The following is a 26260-nucleotide window of genomic DNA, read 5'->3' as shown; positions in this document are numbered from 1 at the left end:
CGAAATCACCTATTTCGGCTTGTGTTACCCTTAAATGCTATGAACGCGCTGTGGATCCTACCGAGGCCGCACATACTAATCTGTGTGTGTACCTACGGAGGATCTCACAACAGTTCCCTAGAAAAATTCACAAGAAGCCAGTTCAACAAAAATATCGATGGGCTAACACACACAAAAAATGGCAAAATCTCCTAATTCAGCTTGTGCTGCCCCTAAATGCTATGAACGTGCTGTAGATCATTTCGAGCCTACACGTACTAATCCACCATGTACTTGTGAGGGTCCTATAATGGTTTTCGAAAAAAATCCACCGGAAGTCAGTTCACCAAAAATATCCATGGGTTAACACGCACGAAAAAATGGTGAAATTGCCTAATTCCTCTTGCTATGAAAGCGCCATGGATTATGCCGAGGCTGCACGTATTGATCCCCTGGGTACCTACGGAGGTTCCCAAAATGATTTTCGATAAAAATCAATTGAAAGTCAGTTCACCAAAAATATCGACGGGATAACACACACGAAAAATGAACAAAATCGTCTAATTCTGCTTGTGCAACCCCTAAATGCTATGAACTTGATGTGGATCATGTCGAGCCCGCATGTACTGATCCCCCAGGTACCTAAGAAGAGTCCCATAACGGTTTCTGAGAAAAATTCATCGGAAGCTATTTCACTAAAAATATCCATTGGCAAACTCACACGAAAAATGACGAAATCGACTAATTCTACTTATGCGGCCCCAAAATGCTATGAATGCGCCGTAGATTTTGTTGAGGTCACACGTACTAATCCTCTAGGTACCTACATAGGGTCCCATAACTGTTTTCAAAAAAAATCTATAGGAAGCCAGTTCACCAAAAATATCAATGGGCTAACACACACGAAAAAATGGCGAAATCGCTTAATTCCGCTTATGCGGCCTCTAAATGTTATGTACGCGTCGTGGATCGTGCCGAGGCCGCTCGTACTGATCCCTCGGGTACCTACGAAGGGTCCTATAATTGTTTTCAAGAAAAACAACTAGAAGCCAGTTCACAAAAAATATACATGGGCCAACACACACGAAAAAATGGAGAAATCGCCTAATTCCGCTTGTGCGGCCCCTGTGGATTGTCCCGAGGCCGCACGTACTGATCCCCCGGGTACCTACGGAGGCTTCCATAATGGTTTCAGAGAAAAATCGACCAAAAGCTTGTTCACCAAAAATATCCATGGGCTAACACACGCAATGTACTGATCCCCCGGGTACCTCTGGAGGGACCCGTAACGGTTTTCGAGAAAAATTCACCGAAAGCTAGTTCACCAAAAATATTCATGGGTTAACATACACAAAAATATGGCGAAATGGCCTAATTCCGCATGTGCGCCCCCTAAATGCTATGAACGCGCTGTGGATCCTACTGAGGCCACATGTACTAATCCCCTGGGTACCTACGACGGGTCCCATAACGATTTTCAAGAAAATCCACAGGAATCCAGTTCACCAAAAAGATTAATGGACTAACATGAATATCTCTAATCTTGATAGTTTTATTACTCCTTCTGTCTAAATTATGATACACTTTTATTTCTAATTAGTTTCAAAAATAATATATTCTTATATTTAGTAATAATTTTATTTTAAATCACTCATTGTACTCTTAATAAGATAATTTATATTTATTTTATATCACAAGTTTTAAAAAGCTTTTTAAATTTCTTAAACATTCTGCCTTGAGACGAGGGAGCAATATTTAATTTGTGCCATGCTTTTAGTTGTTAGTGAGATGGTTAAGTTTTTCTCAAGCAGGACTTGCATATATAAACCGACAAGTTTCAACCAAACAAAGAGCCATTGTTTTTAGCAAAGAGATAATAGGGCCCACTTGCAACTTGTTATTTGTCAAGTCACAATCATATAGATAAGATAAATAATCAATTGAATAAATTAAATGCTCCTAGCTAGAGATTTTCTTCTTTTTTTTTGTTTGTATATTGAGGGTTTATTTGGTGTGTGATATTTATATTGAGACTTGATTAAATTTAAATTTACGTATTATAGGGCTTATTTGTAGGAGCTCAAATTCGAGATCTTTGACCAAGAATTGAGGAGTCCGATTAATTTTCATTTGCGCCAAAAACAAGGGTGAAAGTAAAAGCCCAAATACAAATTTGGTCAAGGCCAATAACTTTTGTTAAAGCAATATATTTGTTTTTATGAAAATTCATTAAATATAATATGTACACGAACATAGAGAGAATTTTCATTAAGGGAAATTTAAAATATAAAGAAGTCAATATATGAATAAGTCTAAGGGATTCACATATACTTCTTCTGTTCAAAAAGAATGATTTAGTTTGACTTGACATTGAATTTAAGAAAATAAAGAAGACTTTTAATCTTGTATTCTTAAATTAAAGTTATGTCAAATGTACTTAAATGTCCTTAAATCTTGTCGTTTTAAACATGTCACATGAAAAGATGAAATTAAAATATTGTCAAATAAAAAAAGGGATTATTTTTTTTAAACATACTAAAAAGAAAAATAGGTCTTTTTTAAAATGGAGAAAGTACTGTATATACATAATAAAAATAAAAAATAAAAGCTTTAATCTTGTGTTTGTGTAGTTTTCTTATAGTTCTTTTTTTTTTTGTAAAAGAAAGGGAATTCATCCGAGGCCCCTTCCGGTGCCCTAGCTCCACTCATGTGCACAATTATTAAATTAGAACTCAATTATTAATATTTGTAACCATTAATTTTTTGAAATATAAAATTCATAAAATTAAAATTTTGATTAATTTTCTGAATAAAACGTTTTCTATGAGAGGCGATACATTCTCATAAACACAAAAACAAAAACAAATCATGAAACCCAGTATTTTTGGCCTAAATTAAGGGAAAATGTGTTGACCCCTCTGAAGGTACTTGGAAGATGTATTTACTCATTGAATGGAAAAATTAACTGTTTTAACATGCTGCCCACTTGAGAATTCAAATGAATTCATCATTTAATGTAGGAAACAAGGCAAATCAAATAATTGACCAAAATAACATAAAGTATACATAAAGAAGTCAAATTTGCCAACTTTAGAATTGTTGTAATGGGAAAAGAATGGCTGCTAATTGGAGGGGTCCTTAACATATTAGTGCAACTACTACTATATCTTTTTTTTGCTGATAATTGGAATAACTTTATTTATTACAACTTTATCCAAAAAAAATGATTTTGAATGCAAAACTTTATTTATGGGAAAAAAAGTCATTCTTTATATTATTTCATTCATTCTAAAGACTAATACAAACACTCGTTCACATCATTGTTTTTTTCAATAATTGGAAAATTCTCCGGGATCAATTATCAACTTTTCTCCACTTAATTAATACTTATTTATAGCATGGCTCGTACTTGTGATAATCGAAATTCTCAAGGTTAACGGTTCATAGTTCGAAATTTGGTGAATAATAAGATCGATCCCTCTATCTTCTCCACTAAAATATTTGTTTGTAACAAGATTTGAACCTATGATAATCTGAGAAGTTCTCAAGGTCAGTGGAGCACAGTTCGAAACTTGATGAATAATGAGTCCGATTCCTTTACTCTTTTCCACTTAAATACTTATCTTAGCAGGATTCGAACTGATGGGTTACCCATGCCAAAAGCTGAACCTACATATCACGTGTTGCGCTCTTACCACTAGATCAAAACCAGTGAAGGCAGTTATGACTCAGTTACATCATTATTCATTCTTCCTTTTAACTTTGGTTCTTCTGCCTTCTCATAATAATTGATATCCTCTTTCAACAAAATAATTATAAAAAAACAAGAATTAGTACTATAATAAACATGAGGGCTCTACTGATTAAATAATTCATAACTTTTGACCCAACTTGTCTGCATCATGAACACGATTAGCCGCCAGAGCACTATATATACCATTTGTCCAAAAGAATGCAAAATAACAAACTACATTTTACTAAGTGTATTAATGTTTTAGCTCAAAAAAATACAAATCTCTTAGCCTATTTGTAGCTATGAAAATCTTGAAATTTTTTCTTGTTTTTTCTATACTTGGTTGTTTGTCTTGGCCTAGTATACAAAGTGAATTAAAAACGTATATAGTACACGTTGAATCTCCAGAAACTCAAATTTCAACACAATCTTTGTCAGAGGATTTAGAGAGTTGGTACCAATCCTTTTTGCCAAATACAATAGCAAGCTCGAATGAGAAGGCTTCGCGTTTAGTATATTCATATCGCAATGTTATGAAAGGCTTTGCAGCACGATTAACTGCAGAGCAAGTGAAAGAAATGGAGAAGAAACCGGGGTTTATAGTTGCGTGGCCAGAGAGGATTTTGTCCTTACACACCACACATAGTCCGAGTTTTCTCGGGTTGCAACAGAACATTGGCTTGTGGAAGAATTCCAACTATGGGAAAGGCGTGATCATCGGTGTTTTAGACACCGGGATCACACCTGACCATCCTTCATTTAACGACGAAGGAATGCCTCCTCCGCCTGCTAAATGGAAGGGAAAATGTGAATCCAACTTCACTACGAAGTGTAACAACAAGCTCATTGGAGCGAGGACGTTCCCACAAGCCAATGGTTCACCAGTAGATGATAATGGACACGGTACACATACCGCCAGCACAATTGCTGGCGGTTTTGTGAAAGGTGCCAATGTATTTGGAAATGCTATTGGCACCGCGGTTGGAATTGCCCCTCTTGCTCACCTAGCCATTTATAAAGTCTGCGATTCGTTTGGTTGCTCTGATAGTGGCATTTTATCTGCTATGGACGCGGCTATTGATGACGGAGTTGATATCTTATCACTTTCCCTTGGTGGAACTACTAACCCCTTCCATAGTGACCCCATTGCACTCGGGGCGTATAGTGCAACACAAAGAGGTATTCTTGTAAGTTGCTCTGCTGGTAATAACGGTCCATTTGAAAGCACGGTTGTAAATGAAGCCCCGTAGATTCTCACAGTAGGCGCGAGCACTCTTGACAGGAAAATTAAGGCAACTCTCAGGCTTGGAAATAGAGAAGAATTAGAGGGCGAATCAGCTTTTCATCCAAAAGTTTCCAATAACAAGTTCTTCCCTTTGTTTGATCCTTCAGAGAATGCTACTGATCCTAACTCTGACTCCGACATTCCCTTTTGCGGACCAGGGCTGACCGAGCTCAGTCCTGTTGCAAAAGGGAAAATTGTCTTGTGCGAGGTAGGTGGTGGTTTTAACAGAATTGAAAAAGGGCAAGCAGTTAAGAATGCTGGAGGTGTTGGTATGATTCTCACAAATCGTCCTCAGGACGGTTTCACTAAATCAGCGGATGCTCACGTCCTTCCAGCCTTGGACGTGACATCCTTTGATCGAAGTATAATCACCGATTATATGAAATCAACGAAGAATCCTGTGGCTAGAATTACGTTCCAAGGAACGATAATTGGAGATAAAAATGCTCCGGTAGTTGCTGCATTTTCTGCTCGCGGACCAAGCACAGCTAGTCCCGGAATTTTGAAGCCTGATATTATTGGTCCTGGTGTTAACATCCTTGCAGCTTGGCCTACCTCGGTTGAGAACAAAACAAACACAAAATCGACATTTAACATAATTTCGGGTACCTCAATGTCCTGTCCTCACCTCAGTGGAGTAGCAGCATTGCTGAAAAGCGCGCACCCTATGTGGTCTCCTGCAGCTATTAAATCAGCAATCATGACAACCGCGGATATAGTCAACCTCAAGAACGAATCCTTCCTAAGGGAAACGCTCACTCCTGCTGGAATCTTCGCGTTTGGGGCAGGTCATGTCAATCCATCAAGAGCAAATGATCCAGGACTAGTTTACGATACTCAATTCAAGGACTACTTACCTTATTTATGCGGTTTGAATTACTCGAATAGAGAGGTGGGAAACCTTCTACAACGCAAGGCGAATTGCTCAAAAGTGAAAAGTATCCCCGAAGCACAACTCAATTACCCTTCATTTTCTATCTCACTTGGAGAAAAATCTCAAACATACACGAGAACGGTAACAAACGTTGGAGAGGCAATGTCAACTTATCGCGTGGAGATAGTTTCACCACGAATGGTCTCCGTTGTTGTTAAGCCCTCGATTCTAAAGTTCTCGAAGATGAACCAGAAGATGTCGTACCGTGTGACATTTTCCACAACAACCAAGATTGAAAACATGGAAGTTGTTCATGGATACTTGAAATGGACTAGTAATAAGCACTTTGTAAGAAGTCCAATTGCAGTTGTGCTACAAGAGCCAGAAACACCAGATTTTGATTAGTTTGTTTGATTTTTAATAATTTGTTTCCATGTATAATAAGCCTACATTAATGGCTTGTATCCACATGAGTTCACAAATTACTCATTTATGGACTAATATTTCTATTTTAATCCTTGTTACCTTTTTTTTGATGTCCTTTCTTTCATCTATTATAATGGAAAATACTTGCTCGCGCGTTTCTACTAAATTTAATCTTGAGAGTCTGAATTAAAATGAGAATACATATTACTTAATCATTATTAAATAATAAAAGCTTATATGCAAGACACGACTAATACATATCTATATCGTGTTAGGCTCATTAAAGGAGGAAGCACTTCCTATCGTGATTTTTTCCGATTATGAGGGTTCGAATCCGAGACATTTGGTTGAGGGTGCAGGATTTAGAAATATATGTCCATTGTTTTTATTCAGCTTTCGGTGTTCTGTGTTGCCTTTTAAAGGCCCGACTTATTCGGATTTGCCTGTATAAGGCCATTAAAAGAAGAAACGCTCCTTAGCTATCAAGTATTTTTTTTTCCTCTCTCAAAATTCGAATTCGAGATATTTTATTTGTTAGAAAAAATTAGAACTATCCATCTCACAAAAACTCATGGTGTCTAGAAAGTAGAAGGAGAGTATCAACATCCAATACCTAACAGAAGGAATCAAAAAATATATAAAATACCAAGAAAACCAGTCTTTGTGGTCTAACTAAGTAAATATGATATTGACCCTACCAAGATTCTTGAAAGATGTAATTTATGTCAAATTAAATATTATAAAGAGATGATTATTTTAAGTAGGACATAGGATAAATCAAAAAAAAATCCCGATACTAAATCCAACATCAATCAATATATTAAAGCAACATCCACATGGTATATGTGGGGAAAAAAAAGTTCCCATCTGTAGGTGGTAATAATATAGAGACATAGTTAGGATTTAAAGTTAATGAGTATAGAACTTGTCACCAAACTCTTTTCTAGTTTTAGTTACTGAGTCCGGAAGTAAATATTTATACGTATTTAATGAATTTCCTAATATAACTATAATATCTAACCAAAACATAGTGAGTTCAGTCAAATTCGTACCTAATACGGTAACTCCGCCCCTATTATAATATGCACAGAGTTAAGAAAAAGGAAAACCATGGCTGACTAGTTTTTTTTTAATTCAGAAGAAAACTGAATTTTATTTTATGAAATTAGAATTCTTACAAGTCAATTGAGAAAATTAAGTTTCCATGCAAGAAACCTGGCAATTAAATTATTAGTAGTATCTTTTTATGATGGGGATAACTTTAATTATGTGCCACATCCTTATCAAAAAAGATAAAGATCTTAAAGGTAAGCCAAGTGCATTTATGGGGTCATTTTGGTTATTTTATGCCTGATAGAACGTGGAATAAGAATACACATAAAATAAAAAAAGCTCGTAAAGTGAGTAATCCTCGTATAACGATCTGATCTATATTACCAATAAGGAGTATAGTGGGATGAAGCTGATCCCTCTGTCTTTAATCAGAAGTCTTTGATTTGAGCTTTTCTTTAATGAACCCTACATGACGCATATCTAAATTAATCGAGTTAGTATGTTTCACATACTGTATAGTTAAAACTAGAAAAACAATATCCCATATTATTCTCAATGGGAACACTCTTATCATTCATCAAATGCAAATTACAATATAATAGTTATACTTGTAGCCTTGCAAATAGAAATTGTCTTCAATCAAGACTAAGTCAATTCTTAGAAAGGAGTTCCAATTAAGATATTCCTATCTAGTCACTCATTCACATTAGTATAATTTATGTTTTCTATTCCTTTTTCTATCACAAGATACTTTTCTTTTTTCCATACACAATAATACATTAAGTAACATGGGGGTATATATTGAATTAAAATAAAAATTCTAAAACTTGATCTGGATGATCAATCAAAATCATAGGGCTAGAGCACTATATATCTTAGTACTTTGAAGAATGCAAAATCATCAAACTATAGATACATCATTAGTTCATGTATTTAGTATCGTTTTAGACAATTTGTAGCCATGAAGTTCTTGAATATCCTTCTTGTTTTGTTCATAGTTTGTTGTTTATCATGCCCTAGTATGCAAAGCAATTTAGAGACTTATATAGTTCAAGTTGAATCTCCAGAAAGCCAAAGTTCCACTCAATCATTGTCAATGGACTTAGAGGAGTGGTACCAATCCTTTTTGCCAAAGAGTATATCAAGCGCAGACTCAGATGAAGAGCTGCGCTTGATATACTCATATCACAATGTGATGAAAGGCTTTGCTGCAAGATTATCAGCAGAGCAAGTGAAAGAAATGGAGAAGAAATCAGGCTTTGTAAATGCGTGGCCGGAGAAGATATTGTCTTTACACAGTACACATACTCCGAATTTTCTTGGATTGAAGCAGAACATTGGCTTGTGGAGGGATTCCAACTATGGGAAAGGTGTGATCATTGGAGTCTTAGACTCCGGGATCACACCTGACCATCCTTCATTTAGCGATGAAGGAATGCCTCCTCCGCCTGCTAAATGGAAGGGAAAGTGTGAATCGAACTTCACTACAAAGTGTAACAACAAGCTCATTGGCGCGAGGACTTTTCCAAAAGAAAATGGTTCACCAATAGATGATGATGGACATGGTACACACACCGCCAGCACTGCTGCTGGTGGTTTTGTGAAAGGTGCCAATGTGTATGGAAATGCTAATGGTACCACATTTGGAATTGCCCCTCTTGCTCACCTATCCATTTATAAGATTTGTGATTCGTTTGGTTGCTCTGACAGTGGAATTCTAGCTGCTATGGATGTAGCTATTGATGACGGAGTTGATATCCTATCGTTATCTCTTGGTTCGAGTTCTAGTCCCTTTTATAGTGATCCTATTGCACTCGGTGCGTACAGTGCAACACAAAGAGGTATTCTTGTTAGTTGCTCTGCTGGTAATAGTGGTCCATCTGAAAGTTCTGTTGGAAATGAAGCCCCGTGGATTCTCACAGTAGGCGCGAGCACTCTTGACAGGAAAATTTAGGCAACAGTTCAGCTAGGAAACAAAAAAGTGTTTGAAGGCGAATCGGCTTTTCACTCAAAGGCTTTCAGTACAAAATTCTTCGCTTTGTTTGATCCATCACTAAATGCTAGTGAGTCTGACAGCTATTATTGCGGATCAGGTACGTTGAATGATCGCGCTGTTAAAGGCAAAATAGTCTTGTGTATGATAGGGGGCGGTTATACAAGGATTGCAAAAGGACAAGCTGTTAAGGATGCTGGAGGTGTTGGCATGATTCTAATAAATAGGGTAGAAGATGGTTTCACTACATCAGCTGACGCTCACGTCCTTCCAGCAATGGATGTAACTTATGAAGACGGAATGAAAATCGTTGACTATATGAATTCAACGAAGAAACATGTTGCTCGGATTACATTCCAAGGAACTATACTCGGAGATAAAAATGCTCCGGTTGTTGCTGGATTTTCTTCTAGAGGGCCAAGCATAGCTAGGAATCTTAAAACCTGACATTATTGGTCCTGGTGTTAACATTCTTGCTGCTTGGCCTACCTCCATGGAGAAAAACATAAACACAAACACAAAATCTACCTTCAATATTATTTCGGAGACCTCCATGTCTTGTCCTCACTTGAGTGGAGTAGCAGCATTGCTAAAAAGCGCTCACCCCACGTGGTCTCCTGCAGCTATTAAATCAGCAATCATGACAACCGCTGATACAGTAAATCTCGCCAACAATCCTATCCTAGATGAAACGCTCCATCCTGGTAGCATCTTTTCCATTGGTGCAGGACATGTCAATCCATCTAGAGCAAATGATCCAGGACTAATTTATGATACCCCTTTCAAGGACTACTTACCTTATTTGTGTGGTTTGAATTACACAAATCGAGAGGTTGGAAACCTTCTGCAGCGTAAGGTGGATTGCTCGGAAGTGAAAAGCATTCCTGAAGCACAACTAAATTATCCTTCATTTTCCATTACACTCGGAGAAAATCCTCAAACATATACAAGAACAGTGACTAACGTCGGGGAGGCTAAATCATCTTTCATTGTGGAAATAGTTTCACCACCAGGAGTTGGAGTAATTGTTAAACCTTCTACTCTAAAGTTCTCGAAGCTGAACCAGAAAAGGACATATCGAGTAACTTTTTCAAGAATAGCAAATAGTTCAACCAGTGGTGTAGTTCAAGGATTCTTGAAGTGGACTAGCAATAGGCACTATGTAAGAAGTACAATTGCAGTCGTTCTAGAAAAAACTGTAGCGTTGGATTTCTATTCTCGTTTCATTTTAAAAGTCACGATTTATTCCATGTAATAAGCCTGCATTAATTGTTTGAATCCAAAATGTAGAATGAATACAGAAAGTACTCATGATATTCTGTTAGACTTGTGTTACTTTCATTTCAGAGTGAGCTACTATATTTCTGTTCTCTTCTTTTACTTTCTTTATGTACCACATCTTTCAGGCATCAGAGCAATGATGCTGAGATTGAAGCAATTTATCTCAAGTCAAGCGGAAAAACAGCATTGTTGAAGCTCGAGCTAGCTCAGAGCTCAGCCATGATGGAAAATGGAAATGGACAGATCGATCACAACCATCCACTATACTTGCGAGTTTCAGATTCTCAAGGAGTAGCACTGATTTCGATCGTGCTCACAGGGCTACAAAATTATGCCTTGTGGAGTAGGTCGATGAGATTAGCTGTCCCGTGCAACAAGAAGCTGAATTTGCACAGAAACTGTTATAAAGTGGATCTTGCGCGTAACTCAACCCCAAAATTTAGCTCAAGAGGTGAGGATTTCTCAAGCCATATAAAGAGACCAAGTCCCCCATCCCTTAACCGATGTGGGAGACTCTAACACCCCTGCACACCCAGGCCTGCTAACTGGAGCCTGAGCAATATAAATGGAGCCCAACATCGATGAAACAAAGAATTCGGATGGGTCCGGCTCTGATATAATCACCCAACATCGATGAAACAAAGAATTTGGGTGGGGTCCAGCTCTCATATAATCACCCAACTCTTTTTCATCCGATGTGGGACTTCTCAACACCCCACCTCACGCCTTTAGAGGGCCATCATCAGTAAACAAGAATTGGTATGGGTCCTACTCTTATATCATGTTATGAAATGGATATTGGGTCTAGCTCAATCATGAAAGCTAGCTGAAGAAGTGAGGATTGTCCGTCCACCATCCCTCAAACTTAGCCGATGTGGGCGACTCAACAAAAACAAGAACAAGGAAAAGCATGTTTGAATTTGTCCAGCCTTATATTTTCTTTTAGTACCATTACTTCCACTTTTTTTAGCACAGGAAATAATTTTATCTACTACAACTTTATGAAAAATGAAAAGATAATCTTCAAGGTAAGCCATTTTCATTTAGAAAAAAGAAAAAGTAGAGTCATCTATTTCTTTTTCACTTTATTTTTTTATTCTCATCTTTCCTTTTTCAACATGAGGTGAGATAATTGATTATACAATTGAAAAAATCTTCTGGTTCAAAAATGCCAAGTATAACCTGTACTTTATTGTTAATTGTTAGAATATTTTCTGGTTTTGACTTGATACAGAATTTAAGCAAGTAAAAAGACTTCCGAATCTTCTCGTCTTAAACAAAAAATATGTAGAATGTACCAAAATGTTCTTATAATCCAGTGGTCTTAAACATGCCACGTGGAAAGTTAGAATTAAAGAGTAGCCAATAAAAGGAAAGTAAGACAAACAAATTAAAACGGGGGAGTATATATTTATTGTACAAGGATCAAATTGTTTGGAAGGAAAATGAACTAGAAATCCAAAGCTTGCAGTTTTACTTGACTAGTACAACTGCAATTGGACTTCTTACAGAATGTCTATTACTTGTCCATTTCAAGAATCCTTGAACTATATCACTGTTTGATTTGTTAGTTGTTTTGGAAAAAGTCACTTGGTATGTCAACTTCTGGTTCAACTTGGAGAATTTCAGAGTAGAGGGATTAACAATCACGGAAACTCCTGGTGGTGAAACTATCTCCACACTGTAAGATGATTTAGCCTCTCCGACGTTAGTCGCTGTTCTTGTATATGTTTGAGAATTCGCTCCGAGTGTGATGGAAAATGAAGGATAATTTAGTTGTGTTTCAGGAATACTTTTCACTTCCGAGCAGTTCACCTTCCGTTGTAGAAGGTTTCCAACCTCTCGATTTGTGTAATTCAAACCGCATAAATAAGATAAGTAGCTCTTGAATGGGGTATCATATATTAGTCCCGGATCATTTGCTCTTGACGGATTGACATGTCCTGCACCAACCGCAAAGATATTTGCAGGAAGAAGCCTTTCATCTAGAATGGAATTGTTGGCGAGGTTTACTGTATCAGCTGTTGCCATGATGGCTGACTTGATAGCTGCAGGAGACCAAGTGGGATGAGCGCTTTTTAGCAATGCAGCTACTCCACTCAGGTGAGGACAAGACATGGAGGTGCCAGAAATAATATTGAAGGTAGATTTGGTGTTTCTGTTGTTGAGTTAAAATCCTTTGGATGGAAAGCTGATTCACCCTCAATTTCTTGTTTGTTTCCCAATTGAACAGTTGCTTTAATCTTCCTATCAAGAGTACTCGCGCCTACAGTGAGAATCCACGGGGCTTCATTTGATACAGAACTATTGAATGGACCACTATTACCTGAAGAACAACTCACAAGGATACCTCTTTCAGTTGCGCTATATGCACCGAGTGCAACAGGATCATTATGGAAGGGACTAGTAAATCCACCAAGGGAAAGGGATAGTATGTCAACGCCATCATCAATAGCTGCATCCATAGCAGCTAAAATGTTACTGGCAGTGCAACCAATTGAATCACAGGCCTTATAAATAGCCAAGTGAGCAAGAGGGGCAACTCCAACAGCAGTGCCATTTGCATTTCCATACACATTGGCACCTTTCACAAAACCACCAGCAGCTGTGCTGGCTGTGTGAGTGCCATGTCCATCATCATCTATTGGCGAACGATTGTCTTCTATGTAAGACTTCGCGCCAATGAGCTTGTTGTTACACTTTGTAGTGAAGTTCGATTCACACTTTCCCTTCCATTTAGCAGGCGGAGGAGGCATTCCTTCATCGCTAAATGAAGGATGGTCAGGTGAAATTCCGGTGTCTACAACACCGACGATCACACCTTTACCATAGTTGGAATCCCTCCACAAGCCAATGTTCTGTTGCAAACCAAGAAAATTCGGAGTATGAGTCGTGTGTAAAGACAATATCCTCTGTGGCTGTGCAGATATGAAGCCTGGTTTCTTCTCCATTTCTTTCACTTGCTCTGCTGACAATCTTGCAGCAAAGCCTTTCATCACATTGCGATATGAATATACTAAACGCGGTGCCTCCACTTCACTTGAGCTTGTGCTTGCTATTGTATTGGCAAAAAGGACTGATACCAACTCTCTAAATCCTCTGATAAAGATTGTGTTGAGATTTGGTTTTCCGGGGATTCAACGTGTACTATATATGTCTTTAATTCGCTCTGCAAACTAGGCCATGACAAACAACCAAGTATAGAAAAAACAAGAAAACATTTCAAGATTTTCATGGCTGAAAAATGGACTAGAAGAACCCTAATCTCTTGAAGTTTTTGAAGTAAAGTTGATACTAGAAATTCTATGAAACAACTTATATATATAGTGCTGTTCTGGCCCTATGATTTTGACTGATTTTCTACACCATAGAAACTCTTTAACTTGTTTAATCAAATAGCTCACCTCATGTTGATTAAAGTATTAAATGTGTGGAAAATGAAGAACCATTATGAGAGAAATTAGTTAAAAGGAAGAATCTTTTAAAATGAAGTTGAAGTGGTACTTGTGTTTGTGGGAGGTGTAGCAGGTAACCCATGGAATTAATTGAAAAACGTGTAAGCTGACCATTTATAGTAACATAAGACAATTCACTAAATGATTGTTGGCTCCACGGGAGGAGTTTGAAATCAACAACGTGTAACTTGTTGAGACCACGGTCATAAAAAGAAATTAAAGGAAGAAGGAAATTACTCCTAAAAAGCAAAGGAAAGTACTGATGTGCTTTCTATATATTTAACATGTGAAATTCAGTTGATGAGAGAATTATGGGATTGATTACTTGTAAAGCAATCTGCTAAAATTTTGACCTCATAAAAATATATGGAGTGACATAAATGGTGAAAATTTACATAGCACAACTTGTTTGGAATTATCCAAAGTGGAGTAAGAGTTTTGGAGGAGTTGAACTAGGGGAAATTCCTTTTGGAAGCTTCTTCAAATTGTTTAATCAAATAGTGCATCTCATGTTGATTAAAGTATTATTATGTGGCAAAAGGGGGAACTATCATATGAGAATTAAGAAGAATAAAGAAAAGAAAAAGGAAAGTGATGTGAAAGAGTTACTAAGAATAGTCTAACAATGGAAAAAAAGTTACGCCAGTGTCATTCCATAGTGATTGTCTCTTTCCCACACCTACTCCCACCTCCCATAGTGGTTGCGTAGATTATATACAAATATTTTTGAGATAATATTTTCTACTTATGTACAACAAACACAAGAAAATCACTTATTTTTCGAGAAACAAATTTTTTTGTGGAAAACCTTTTCATCCACACTATTAATGATTGAGATTTGAGTGACTAAGGTTTGAATCTGAAAAATGAATGTTCTTAATGACTGAAATCTAAATAATTAAAATTCAGATATGTATCGATGTTGACTTATTTGAGTTCAAAGAATAGAAATGGACGGTGAGGATTCATAAAGCCAAAGTTAAGCTAAGCTGCAATCTATACCTAATGAATTAAATACTTCCATGGAATGACATATTCATACTATAAAAACAACAGATGACTCCACTTTTTCATTTTATGAAAGTGCTTTTCCTTTAATATCTTTTCTTTTTTCATAAAGTAATTGTAGATAAAGTTATTTCAATGAATATTATTAACTATTCACCGGTATGGGTTATGGTAAGATGTTTTGGATCTCTTCATCCTTACCTAGAGGCCTCGGGTTCAAGTCTTTGGAGATGAAAAAAATCTAGTTAGAATCAGCATCACTCACTTCTATGTTTCTTGATATTCTTGTCAAGCGTAAACCTCTTTTTCTATAACCATGGTGTTCAGTCTTTTAATATTATGGTGTTCAGTCTTTTAATATTTTTTTTCTCGAGGTTCTAGTCTTCCATGACTGTTCACACCTCATCGATCACTACGATACACACTTGGATGGAACTTCCCATTACTCAATTTAGGTCACAATTAATGGTAATTGTGGATAAACTACATTAGACTATGTAAAAATCTTAATTTCATAACAATTTGGTTTCATTTAATCTGAATATCTCAGCTTTCTAAGATTTGAGTAAATCTACAATTTCCACATGAAAGTCTGCTAGTAACTCAATTAAATGAGTCATTTTCAATAACTAGGATGATAATACAATGTTTTAATGAAACTGCCAAAACTAAAAATAGATTCAACACATTGCAGAACCATAAATTTCTATTCTATAAAAACAAATGTATTCGCAACTGAATCATATTACACGAGTGTTTAGACAAACAAACCAAAATTCCAATTCATATTACAAGAGTGTTTAGGCAAACAAACCTAGATTCCGAAACACAATTTAAGAGTGTTTAGGCAAACAAACCTAAATTTCGAAACATATTACAAGGATGTTTAGGCAAACAAACCTAAATTTTGAATCTCAAAAAAACATGCTGGGAACTTTATAAAACCAATAAATAACACTTCTTGTACCTGAAGTTAGTGTTGCATACCTGCATTATCCATAGACTTGTCAATAAAACTTCATCATCTCATGTAGCATACACAGAGAACTCAAGGACAGATCATAAAATTCCATTCGAAAGAGAAAATATATCTTGACAATATAATTCAACTACATCTCAGTTCCAAACAAGTCAGGTTCAAGTATATGAATCCTCACTACTTTCAAGCTCAACTTATACCATCATCATACTAAATAAAAAAAACAAGTGGTGTGTGTGTGAAACAATAAAATTAGAAAGTCTCAAACAAGTCTAAAACTTATTTCCACCTAGTAGAATCTTGACGAAATCATTAAACAAGTTTTTTTTTTTAACAACTTAAACTTTCGGACATAAAGTGGTCACGTAATTTATTATGGTATCAGATGTCCTGAGTTTAAATTTCACCATCAACCTTCATCAAGAACAATTCCCATGCACTTGGATCATCAAAAAAAAAAAAAGTCAACTAGCATGCGAGAGGCATATTGAAAATATAATTAATTAGATATGTTCTCTCTAACGACTTAACCTTTTAGAAGAGGTGGCCACATAACTTAACAATATAGTTTTACAATTTCATATCATAAATATGAATAATTCAGAAAATCCTACTCCCTTCGTCTCAATTTATGTGGTGGCGGTGTTTGATGAGGTACAGAGTTTAAGAAAGAACCAAAGATGCTTGAAACTTTTGGTTTAAATAAACTAAAGATATTTGTGTGGCTATACATCATCTCATTAAGGGTAAAACATAAAGTTTAAAGTTAATTTGTTTCTAAATAATGAAGTATGACATTCTTTTTTTGACAGACTAAAAAGGAAAGTGTGATCATAAATTGAGACAAAAGGAATAGTAGTTTTCTTCTCTAGTATAATTCTCCATAAGAGACAAGGCACCTCACCAGGGCACAATGCTTCATCCTTGTAACCAAGAGAAAAACTAAATTGCTTAGGAAATCATGTAAAGGCATTTACAAATAATACCTTCTTGCCAAATGGTATGAGCAACTAATTTTCCTTTGTCCAATTGACAGCATCAACTCCTAAAAATTTAGGAAAAACAAACCCATTCATCCTAGTTAGCAGTTCCAGCTCTGTATCAAGGTCACGATCGATATCATCACTAGCATCAAGATTGTCACTATCATTAATATCGATTTCATCAAGAAGAAAACCTTTAGTCTTGTTATCCAGGAACTTGTTCAGCTAAAGAAAAACATTTAAGAGAAAAAGCAGAAGGGTGGAAAAAAATCCAACTTGAACAGGTTAGGAAGGAATATTGCGGTTAACATCTAAAGAAACAACAAAATTAACTTAGTTTATACTACATCTTACAACAAGACATCTTGTCATCTGCAATGTTCATATTTGAAGGCTCTGAGTTTTGATAGTACTAATCTGTAATCCAAGATCATGCACAAGCAACATAGTTAAGGCTTCTAACCTCAGGAAATTGAAGAAAGAGAGGTCATGAGCTGCTAGCCGACGCAGTCAAAGTAAAGTACTCTCTGCAAGTGTCAACACAAGCTTCTTGAACTTGATACGACAATGACCAACCGAATATGGCTAACCTTTTCCAAAAAATATAAACAGAATTATAACAATAACTTAATAAGCCATCAGCCAAATCCTGGAGGCACTTCAGGATCTTCATCATTAGCATCATCTGGATTCTTCTCTTTCGTGCCTATAGCATAGCCAGGTGGCGCAACCACATCCACACTGTTGGGTACCAAAGGGTCAAGTGAGCAATTTTTCTCTGACTGGGCATGTGTTTCTCTTGATTTTCCATTAGAAGGAACAGGAATTTCCGCCTCTTTTTTTGGTGATTCCTTATGGTCACTTTTGCTGTTCTGATTTGAACTTAGTCGGGCAAAACCAGGAGGTTCACTTGGCTCCGCCTCAACAGAAAATGTGGCATCAATACCACTGTCCGAAACAGCAATATGTCCATTACTTTCAACTCTATTTTGAGCTGGCTGCAAGTCTGAATGAGTGGCCAATTCACCAGCTTCATTTAGCTGTGGGTTCAACAACTTATTGTAAACTGATTGAACCGTTTGGGTTATCTCCATTTGAATGTCATCACCGGTTCTGATTGTATTCCACAAATCATCTGAAATTTTGCCCATGACTTTGTCCCTGTAGTTCATCACCAAAACAGGTTAAAATTGTGGAACTCTATATCCGTTACCAGATCAACTTTTATACCACTACTTGAAACACAGAACCATAATTTGCTGTTCGAATAAAAGGGAAAAACACTAGAACGACTGAGCTTTCATTAATCAGGCCCCTTAAATTTCTCTCCTAACTTGATACGGCCATCCCCATGCCCCTTGAGTACTAACTTTTGTGCTGCACTTGTCAGAAAGATTCTCTTTCATTTTGTTGACAAACAATTATTCCTTCAATACCAAATAGAAAGGCCCAGATTGTTTTAAAACATGTTAACAATTTTCAGTCTCCAAAAAGAAAGTACTACCACTTATCCTATAGTCAAAAGGTTCTAAGCTAGTGAAAGAAAAAGAAGAAAAGGAAAAAAACCTAGTTGAACAGCCCAGTTAAAAGAGAAGAGGAAAGGGGGACGGGGTGAGCAGTTGTTGAGATCTATCGAAGGAATTCATGCAGTTCAGGTGTGTTTCTAATGTCTTGAAGAGAAAAGGCCAAAACGATGGGGAAAGGTTGAAAATATGACCTACCCAACTTCTTGATATATAGCATCGGACAGTTGCCTTAGTTTCATATTTTCTGCACCTGGACGGTTAAGTGCTGCTGATTCTTTCACTGTTGCTATTATGCTATTTCGCAACTCTACCTGGAAAAAAACCCAATTGTCACACAACTGGAACGCACATATAAGCTTAAACGTATAATAGCATCATTCTATTCCTTTTGTTTATCTGAAGACAAAGCAATAATATAACATACCACGTAAGGCAAAAGAAATAGCATATAAATCCATTTACATAGTGGATACAGAAAAATGCAACATAAAGTTCATGCCCCACTGACATACCGTAACTGTGTCAATCAATGCACTTCATCCACATGAGGAGGAGGATTGGAGCTTGTCCATTTTCTTCACTTTCTCGAGTAATCGATTCAAGTGAATAATGTGTTGACAAATTTCTATGTGTTTTTTGCCCATTTGTATTTATAATCATAATTGTCAAGCAGATAGCACATTATCCAAAAGTTGCACCAACATCCAGCTCAATCACACACACAAAAAAAAAGCATTAAGACTACAGTTTTAAAAGGCAAAGGAACAAATATATTTGCTTGGGAGAGACTAAGCCCCAGAGTCTTTGAGATGTAAGTCTATATTTCATATGTTGCTGATGATTAAATACTTTTTGAATATCGTGACAACACAAAAAAGAAGAGGAAATTAGAAGATAGAAATAGATCAGACAAATGAAACTAACTAATTGCAGAAAAGTGCTCTCTTTAATCAAGAATTAGCAATGATAAATTTCTCGATCCTATAGGTTATTATTGATTTATTTTCCAATTTCATCCTTTGTGGTGTGTATGGTATTATTTTTATTGATAACCGAGAAATCAGGGAGGGTATCATTAACCCGCCCCTCTATCATTCTCCACTTATTGTACGCCAGGCTTTTGTCCGCAGTTCATCCTTACAATAAAATTTGGCGTGCTACATCATTAGAACAAATTTCTTTTTTTGAGAGAGAATTATAAGACCATATTTTCATGACTATATTTCAACTCAAATCTCACATTCATTTTCTTAGATATTGAATAAAACTTTACCCCAAGCTTAGTTCAAGTGGCAAAGGTTGACAGACTGTGACTTCAATCATGGGCTTGAGCCATGTGCCATGCAAAATATACCTGGTATCTAATTGGAGAAGGGTAGAGGGACGAGCTCATTATGTCCGAGTTTCATAGGCTGCGGTTGGTCTTAAAGGGTTGGCCCCAGACAAATTTCTTGATCATCAAAAAACAATAAAGGGCAACCCGGTGCACTAAAGCTCCCGCTATGCGCAGGGTCCAGGGAAGGGCCCGACCACAAGGGTCTATTGTACGCAGCCTTACAAAGCCCAATGCTAGAGATATTGCCTATAGATTATCAGCATATTTTAGAAAATAGCTCAATAAAACTTAAGTCATCTTCTAAAACCCTTACACAATTGTAGTTTGTCCTACCTCAAGCTGAGCCCTAACATGCTCTTTAAGAAAACACATATTAAGACTGTTGCAAACAAATGTCTTCAAATTCACAAAAGAAATGATGTTTTCGCGAATAAACAAAATATTTTCACTAGAAAGCCAATGGTTCTTTCTTAGGGTTAAACAATTCATCATTGTTTATACTAACACATTAAGGAGGATACAAACTTGAAAGTCGAGTGACACGACACAACTAAAACACAAATTTATAAACAATTTATTTAGCCTTAATTGAGCCAAAGATATTGAACAATATAAACAACATATTTCATTAGTTCAAAACAAGCATGAAATGCTCTTTCTCTATCGGCTTTTTTTAAACAACCGCAAAATCCCCCAGGGGCAGTGGAGGACGGTTCAAAACTCGATGGGTCTGTGCTTGTACCCTTCTTCACTTAAATAACAGGCTTTTATCTACAGCGGAGTTCGAACACATGACAGCGGGCGAACCCAACATAAAATGGTCATTTAACATGAAAGTTGGAGTAGTTTCATATACTAAAAGAGAACATAATATAAACACTTTCATATACCAAAAGAGAACATAATATAAACACTAAATTATAAAAATTGATAGAAAACTCCCATCATCTTCCTTAGGATCTGTTTGGAAAGCCACCTGTTAATTGAAATTGGTGTAATTACTACAGCCTGGTAATTACACAATCCAGTAATTCCAATGATCTGTTTGTTTGTCAAAGTGTAATTACAGTGTAATTCCCATTGTCCTGTTTGGTTCGACAAATGTAATTACACAGTTAAATTTTAAAAATCAGATTTTAAATAAATAATATTATTACTTAAATTAATTAACGAATACAAAATTTTCTCCTAGCCACAATGACAAACAAAATAAATGAAACTTATTGTGCCAAGAAAATACAAAGATCAAATACATAAATAATTTACCAAGACATCAAAATATGAAAATAAAAAAATGAATCAAGAAAGAAATCTTACTTGAAAGAAGAAGTATAGGGTCTGTTGCTGTGTCGTTAGAAGTGAAAATGTCCAGACCAAAAAAAAGAATGTTTTTTGGTATTCCAAATAAAAATATATTTAAAAAGGTAGTATTAAAAAATGTCATGTAATTACATGGTGCAATACACCAATTCCTTGCCCTTCCCAAGGAATTGAGGAGTGTAATTACTCTCCCTCAATTACACCCAATTTCCCTCATACCAAGTAATTACTTGGCCTAACAAACATGTCAAAAGAGTGTAATTACACAAATTACTCCAAATCCCAATTCCATTGTGGCTTTCCAAACAAGCCCTTAATGAATTAGGGTTACCTTCCTTTTCAATTCACAGCTAGGAGAAGTTAACTAACACTTTAATAGACTGCTATTAATTTGGTATTGGTGCTTCTTCTGTCTTTAAGCACCAAAAGTTTTTTTGTTGGTGGGGTCAAGTAAAACACAATAGAGGACAAAAACCCCAATCCCCGTACTAGTTCCTCAACCTTAAACAATTCATCCATCAACTAGAAGAACAAAAATGACAACTATCTTACCTCACCTGAAAACAAATAAGTTAATAGATAGTTCTTTTTTCTTACAATTAAAAAAATCAACCACTCTCTCATACTATACTTAGCAAGTAAACAAATACAAAAACTTGAAAATTAGAAATACATCATTTACCTTCACCATAACAAAGGTAAACGTGTGTATCTTTGATCTTATTTTTACATAGTGATATTCTGAAGGACAAGAAATATGTTTAAATTTTATCATGAAGAGTAGGGTCCTTTCTTCTCAAGTTCTCTATGAGAAAATAAATATCTAATTCAGGACGGACAAAATTCTAAATGAAATTCAATATAATGAGGGTGAATATTTTTTGTTGACCAAGCTAAGACAGGTATCTAATGCTTTCAGAACAGATAGAGAAACTTTCTCTGCCCTTTTCCCCCACCCCAAACCCATGGTTTTCTATATACTTAAAAGCACGACAATCAAATTTAATGCCGCCTATACTTTTCATCATCAACTTTGACATAGCATTGATTCATTTACAACAACTATAAAGTTATGTCTCTACTGATATCTTTTCTAATTGGACTATTGCACCACATATTTTGGAGTGAGAATTTTGTAATAGAAAGCATTTTATTTTAGGTGATGCACTTCACTATATTGTTTGTGTGGATCCGTGAAGCAAAAAAATTCTGTCCCTTATACCTTTTGTCATTAGTTTCTAATCCATTTCTTGAATGGGTATAGTTACTACTAATTAATGTTCTAGTTAAGTTCAGGGCATAAAGAGATATAATATCATCTCCTACACTCGTCAAGTCCCCATAATTTTTCAAATTTTACATACCAGTCCATGTCTGTATTCAATAGAACACAAGTACTATATATAGTTGCCTAGCTTCTAAATGCACATAAAATGTTGCTCAGTTATTTAAAAGGTGCACCTCCTTGTGGAAGGTAAAAAGGTTTTCCAACATTAATTGGAAGTATGGAGATTGGTATTCAACAGATACACATTCATTATAGAACAGTAAAACTTCCCCAAAACCTGGACACCAAGTCAGGTTTCATCTTTATATCACTTTTCGAACTTAAAAGTCCAGGCAATCGTTGCTAAACCCAAATACAACTAATAACTGTATATCAAAAGATAGCAACAATGCAATTAAAATTGAAAGTCTCACCAAGAAAGTTGAATTACTCATACCTGAATATCAAAAAAGTGAAGTACAAACCGTACAGAGGTAGACAGAGCCGAGAAAGAACTACAACTACAACCAGCTGTTACCAGAAATATTTCTAGGGACGGAAAAGAACTACTAAAAGATTCTTACTAGTCTAAGCAAATTCACCCTGAACTTGCATTAAGTGTACCTTCAGTCAAAATCAATCTGAATTTACTTTGCACCAACTTGTACTGATTTAAAACCCAGCCCTAATACAAGCTGAGCAGTAAGCTTCTACTGGTATAGCTTAACTAGCAACCAGTTAGTTAATATTCAAGGTATTCTTTAGGCAAAAGAGAAGACGTCAGAACCTCAGTTTTGGAATGCTCGCTGATTGACCTTTTATACAATTAGTTCTGTTTAACAAAATTCTATAGTAGATGCAACAGAACTCAAGAGTTCCTATGGAAGCTCATATGAAGATAAATCAGTCAGAAGAGCTTTCAAGTAAAGGCCTGGCCAAGTTTAACATGCCAATAGAATCCTGCAAGCAAGTCCTTTTTGCATCCTGCAAAGTCCTTCGTGTACCCTTACTTGAACTTGTTTGTACTTCTATGATTTCAAATTAAGAAGAAGCAGATTTTTGTTTTTCAATAATGTTAAGTCTCCAAATGTTAGCTGAAGAAACAAGCAAAATCACATACGTAGGACATGTGCTACACAAGTATGGTCTAAAGGTTAAATTTTTATACGCTGACAATATGACTATCAAGCTATTTAAAAACAAACTACAAATAGCAGTCTAGTATAAGAGTAAATGTGTACCCTGCAAGAAGGGTTAGAGACCTGGTGCAGCCAGTTAATAAGGATTAGGTTGAATAGATAATGCAACAATTCTTTAAAGTACATTTATATCCATCAACTACTGGATTACCCTGACCAACATTCATCTCTGTTCCATTAGTCAGTATCACAGTCTACCCATTATGTTCGCAAGTCGAATCTTAGCTCAAGCCTACCTTTGCACCCCTTTTTTTCCTAAACAGGAGGCACCTGCCCAAGAAAAACTACATGCCTCATATCACAGTCTGCTCATTATGCCAGCAAGCAGAATCTTAGATCGAGCGTACCTTTGAACACCTCTTTTTTTCTCTATCGGAGGCACCCACACCAGAAAAATAACATGCCTCGTACCACAGTCTGCCCATTATGCTCGCAAGTTAGCTTAAACCTATCTTTGCACACCTTTTTTTTCTCTATAGGAGGCATTCACGCCAGAAAAACTACATGACACGTACCACAGCCTTCCCATTCTGCTGGCAATTATTATCTAGCTCGAGCCTACCTATACACACCTTTTTTCCTCTATAGAAAGCACCCGGCCTAGAAAAACTACACCCCTTGCCTCACTTTCTTTTATCTATAGAATGCACCCAGCCCAGAAAAACTACACCCCTTGCCTCACTTTTTTTAATCTATAGAATGCACCAAGCCCAGAAAAACTACACGCCTCGCCTCACTCCCGGTGTACAACAATGACAACATATCCATTGCAATCTCACGAGTGGAGTCTAGGGATGGTTGTGTGTATGCAGACCTTCCGGAAGACCCTCAGCTCAAGTAAAGCATATCAAGCATACCAAAGCAGTACCAAATAAGCCATTTCGGAAAAAGAAAAGAGCTTTATCAACAGCAAGCACTACAATGACTGAAACCAAGAGAACAACAAGTAATAATAAAATCCACGAATAAGATACACAGTACACTACTAGAAAAACAACACTCAGACTACCAATTAACATTCGACTCTAACAATAATAATACTAACAGGAAAACTAGACAAGCCTTACTCCCAGTGTATACAACTTAAATCCAATAACCAATGCCGAATCTCCGATACCAATCAACTACAATTTTAATTGAGCAAAAAGAACAAAACCCAACTCAGGATTTCGCCCAAATTGAGGTAAAAAAACATATATAACAATACAGAAACCAAATATAACAAATACTCTACAGTTTAAGCCCAGTGAGGAACCCTAATCAACAAAATCAAAGAAGAATAAGCAAATACTGACATTTTCCTTCATTCTGCGGACAATTTTGATTCGAAGTTTATCGAAATCGCCATCGTCTTTGATCTTACATATAACATCTTCAGCCCTTATCCTTTTCCCATTCGTTCCTTCACCATTCTCCATTGTTGTTGTTGTGTGCTATAGCTTAAAAAAAACCCAAATCTTGGGTATCAATTTAGTGTATTTTGGATTTTTATATGGAGATTTTGGTGTTGAATTTGTGAAGAGTAAACCCTATACAAATTGGAAAAGGGGGAAAATTTTGATTTTGAAATTACTCTGTGCTAAATTGTTGGATAATGACAAATAGTGTCATATTTAAGTGGATTCCGTGCACTAAACTCACATCGGAAAATTGAGGCTTTCTCTAGTGCGAGTCATCAAAGGAGGAATGGACCGCTATAACAGGATAAACAAACCATACGTACGGGTTCGAAAAAGATGGAAATTTAAACTAAATTACTATTTATTTTGAATCATTATTGAGCTTTGCTCTAGATGATATCGTCATGATTTCATATACTCAACTTAAATCATATTTACGTCGTTTACAGTTAAATTCCACTTTCAATTAGTTTCTTTCTTAGTTGTTCAAGATACTCGTCTACAAACACTATCTACATTGAATCATTGGGTGCTTTAGGGCTCAATTTTGAATTGAGTTATATTCATAGTAGCTCAAGATACTCGAATAAAATTATCTACTTAAACAGACTAAAAAACACTTTTAACTTTTTTGCTTCTATTAAAATTTAAGTATATGATAATTTTTCATGGTCATCATTCCAACTTCATTGATCACCAAGTCACAACGACTCTTTGGACTACTGTGCGTTAAAGAATAAGAAAATATAATTGAAGAAGAAATAATTTTGAGATGTGAAAGAATCTAACTTTCAAATACTTATAGATATGATTTATCCAAATAAAGTATTTCATATCATCACACTTTCAAGCTAATCTTAAAAGAGATATTTCCTATATACAAATTAGGAAAAATACAAGCAATTCCCTTCAAGATACAACAAACCCCATGTTTATATCTAACTATTACAAACTATTTAACATTCTTTCGATATCCAACACGTTGTATTTAAGGACAACCCCAAGAGCAACTCATCGAGGCTACCAACCCTCAAAGACTATTCTTCCTCCCGAATATACACACTTCATAGACCATTAAAATGATCTTAAAGAATAATAAGTGCTCTCATAGTGAAAAGAAAAAAGAAAAAGTAGTACAGTTTCTCTCAATCCCAATAATCAAG

At 36.0% G+C, this 26260-nt stretch overlaps 3 protein-coding genes and 2 pseudogenes across 7 annotated transcripts; 3 read left to right on the top strand and 2 right to left on the bottom strand.

Moving 5' to 3' along the window:
- Positions 1 to 359: 359 nt before the first annotated feature.
- Positions 360 to 4962, top strand: LOC129889693 (subtilisin-like protease). Its single transcript, XM_055965103.1, has 2 exons — positions 360 to 435; positions 4121 to 4962. Exons 1-2 carry the CDS (start codon positions 360 to 362, stop codon positions 4960 to 4962), a joined length of 918 nt encoding a protein of 305 aa, XP_055821078.1.
- Positions 3959 to 6386, top strand: LOC129888700 (subtilisin-like protease 4). Its single transcript, XM_055963675.1, has one exon. The coding sequence runs from the start codon at positions 5269 to 5271 to the stop codon at positions 6274 to 6276; it is 1008 nt and encodes a 335-aa protein (XP_055819650.1). The 5' UTR covers positions 3959 to 5268; the 3' UTR covers positions 6277 to 6386.
- Positions 6387 to 8311: 1925 nt separating this feature from the next.
- LOC129890318 (subtilisin-like protease) lies at positions 8312 to 10663 on the top strand (annotated as a pseudogene). Its single transcript, XR_008766997.1, has one exon. The product of XR_008766997.1 is annotated as a subtilisin-like protease (transcript).
- Positions 10664 to 12027: 1364 nt separating this feature from the next.
- Positions 12028 to 13895, bottom strand: LOC129890317 (subtilisin-like protease; annotated as a pseudogene).
- A 1880-nt stretch (positions 13896 to 15775) lies between these two features.
- Positions 15776 to 25466, bottom strand: LOC129888698 (uncharacterized). 4 transcript variants are annotated; one of them, XM_055963671.1, is made up of 5 exons: positions 24993 to 25466; positions 18771 to 18886; positions 17513 to 18210; positions 17053 to 17209; positions 15776 to 16074 (listed from the first exon to the last, which is right to left on the bottom strand). In XM_055963671.1, the coding sequence occupies exons 1-3, from the start codon at positions 25113 to 25115 to the stop codon at positions 17688 to 17690; spliced, it is 762 nt and encodes a 253-aa protein (XP_055819646.1). In that variant the 5' UTR covers positions 25116 to 25466; the 3' UTR covers positions 15776 to 16074; positions 17053 to 17209; positions 17513 to 17687. The 4 variants fall into 4 exon arrangements, with proteins under 4 accessions (XP_055819646.1, XP_055819647.1, XP_055819648.1 ...); XM_055963672.1 differs by having other exon boundaries at positions 17053 to 17191; XM_055963673.1 differs by having other exon boundaries at positions 17053 to 17111.
- Between the last annotated feature and the right edge of the window lie 794 nt (positions 25467 to 26260).

This window comes from Solanum dulcamara, chromosome 5 (genome assembly GCF_947179165.1).
Source record: "Solanum dulcamara chromosome 5, daSolDulc1.2, whole genome shotgun sequence".
Classification (NCBI taxonomy): Eukaryota; Viridiplantae; Streptophyta; class Magnoliopsida; order Solanales; family Solanaceae; genus Solanum; species Solanum dulcamara.
Note: the sequence above shows the minus strand (reverse complement) of the source record. Positions and strands in the feature narration are given on the sequence as shown.

Bases quoted from the DNA above. Each gene is read 5' to 3' on its own strand.
- LOC129889693 (XM_055965103.1), top strand. From the start codon at position 360: ATGGTGAAATTGCCTAATTCCTCTTGCTATGAAAGCGCCATGGATTAT. The intron at 436-4,120 runs GTACCTACGGAG...TTGAATCTCCAG, and splicing joins TGCACGTATTGATCCCCTGG to AAACTCAAATTTCAACACAA.
- LOC129888700 (XM_055963675.1), top strand. From the start codon at position 5,269: ATGATTCTCACAAATCGTCCTCAGGACGGTTTCACTAAATCAGCGGAT.
- LOC129888698 (XM_055963671.1), bottom strand. From the start codon at position 25,115: ATGGAGAATGGTGAAGGAACGAATGGGAAAAGGATAAGGGCTGAAGAT. The intron at 18,887-24,992 runs GTCAGTATTTGC...GTTTTTTTCCAG, and splicing joins TCCGCAGAATGAAGGAAAAT to GTAGAGTTGCGAAATAGCAT. The intron at 18,211-18,770 runs GTAGGTCATATT...GATGAACTACAG, and splicing joins GCTATATATCAAGAAGTTGG to GGACAAAGTCATGGGCAAAA.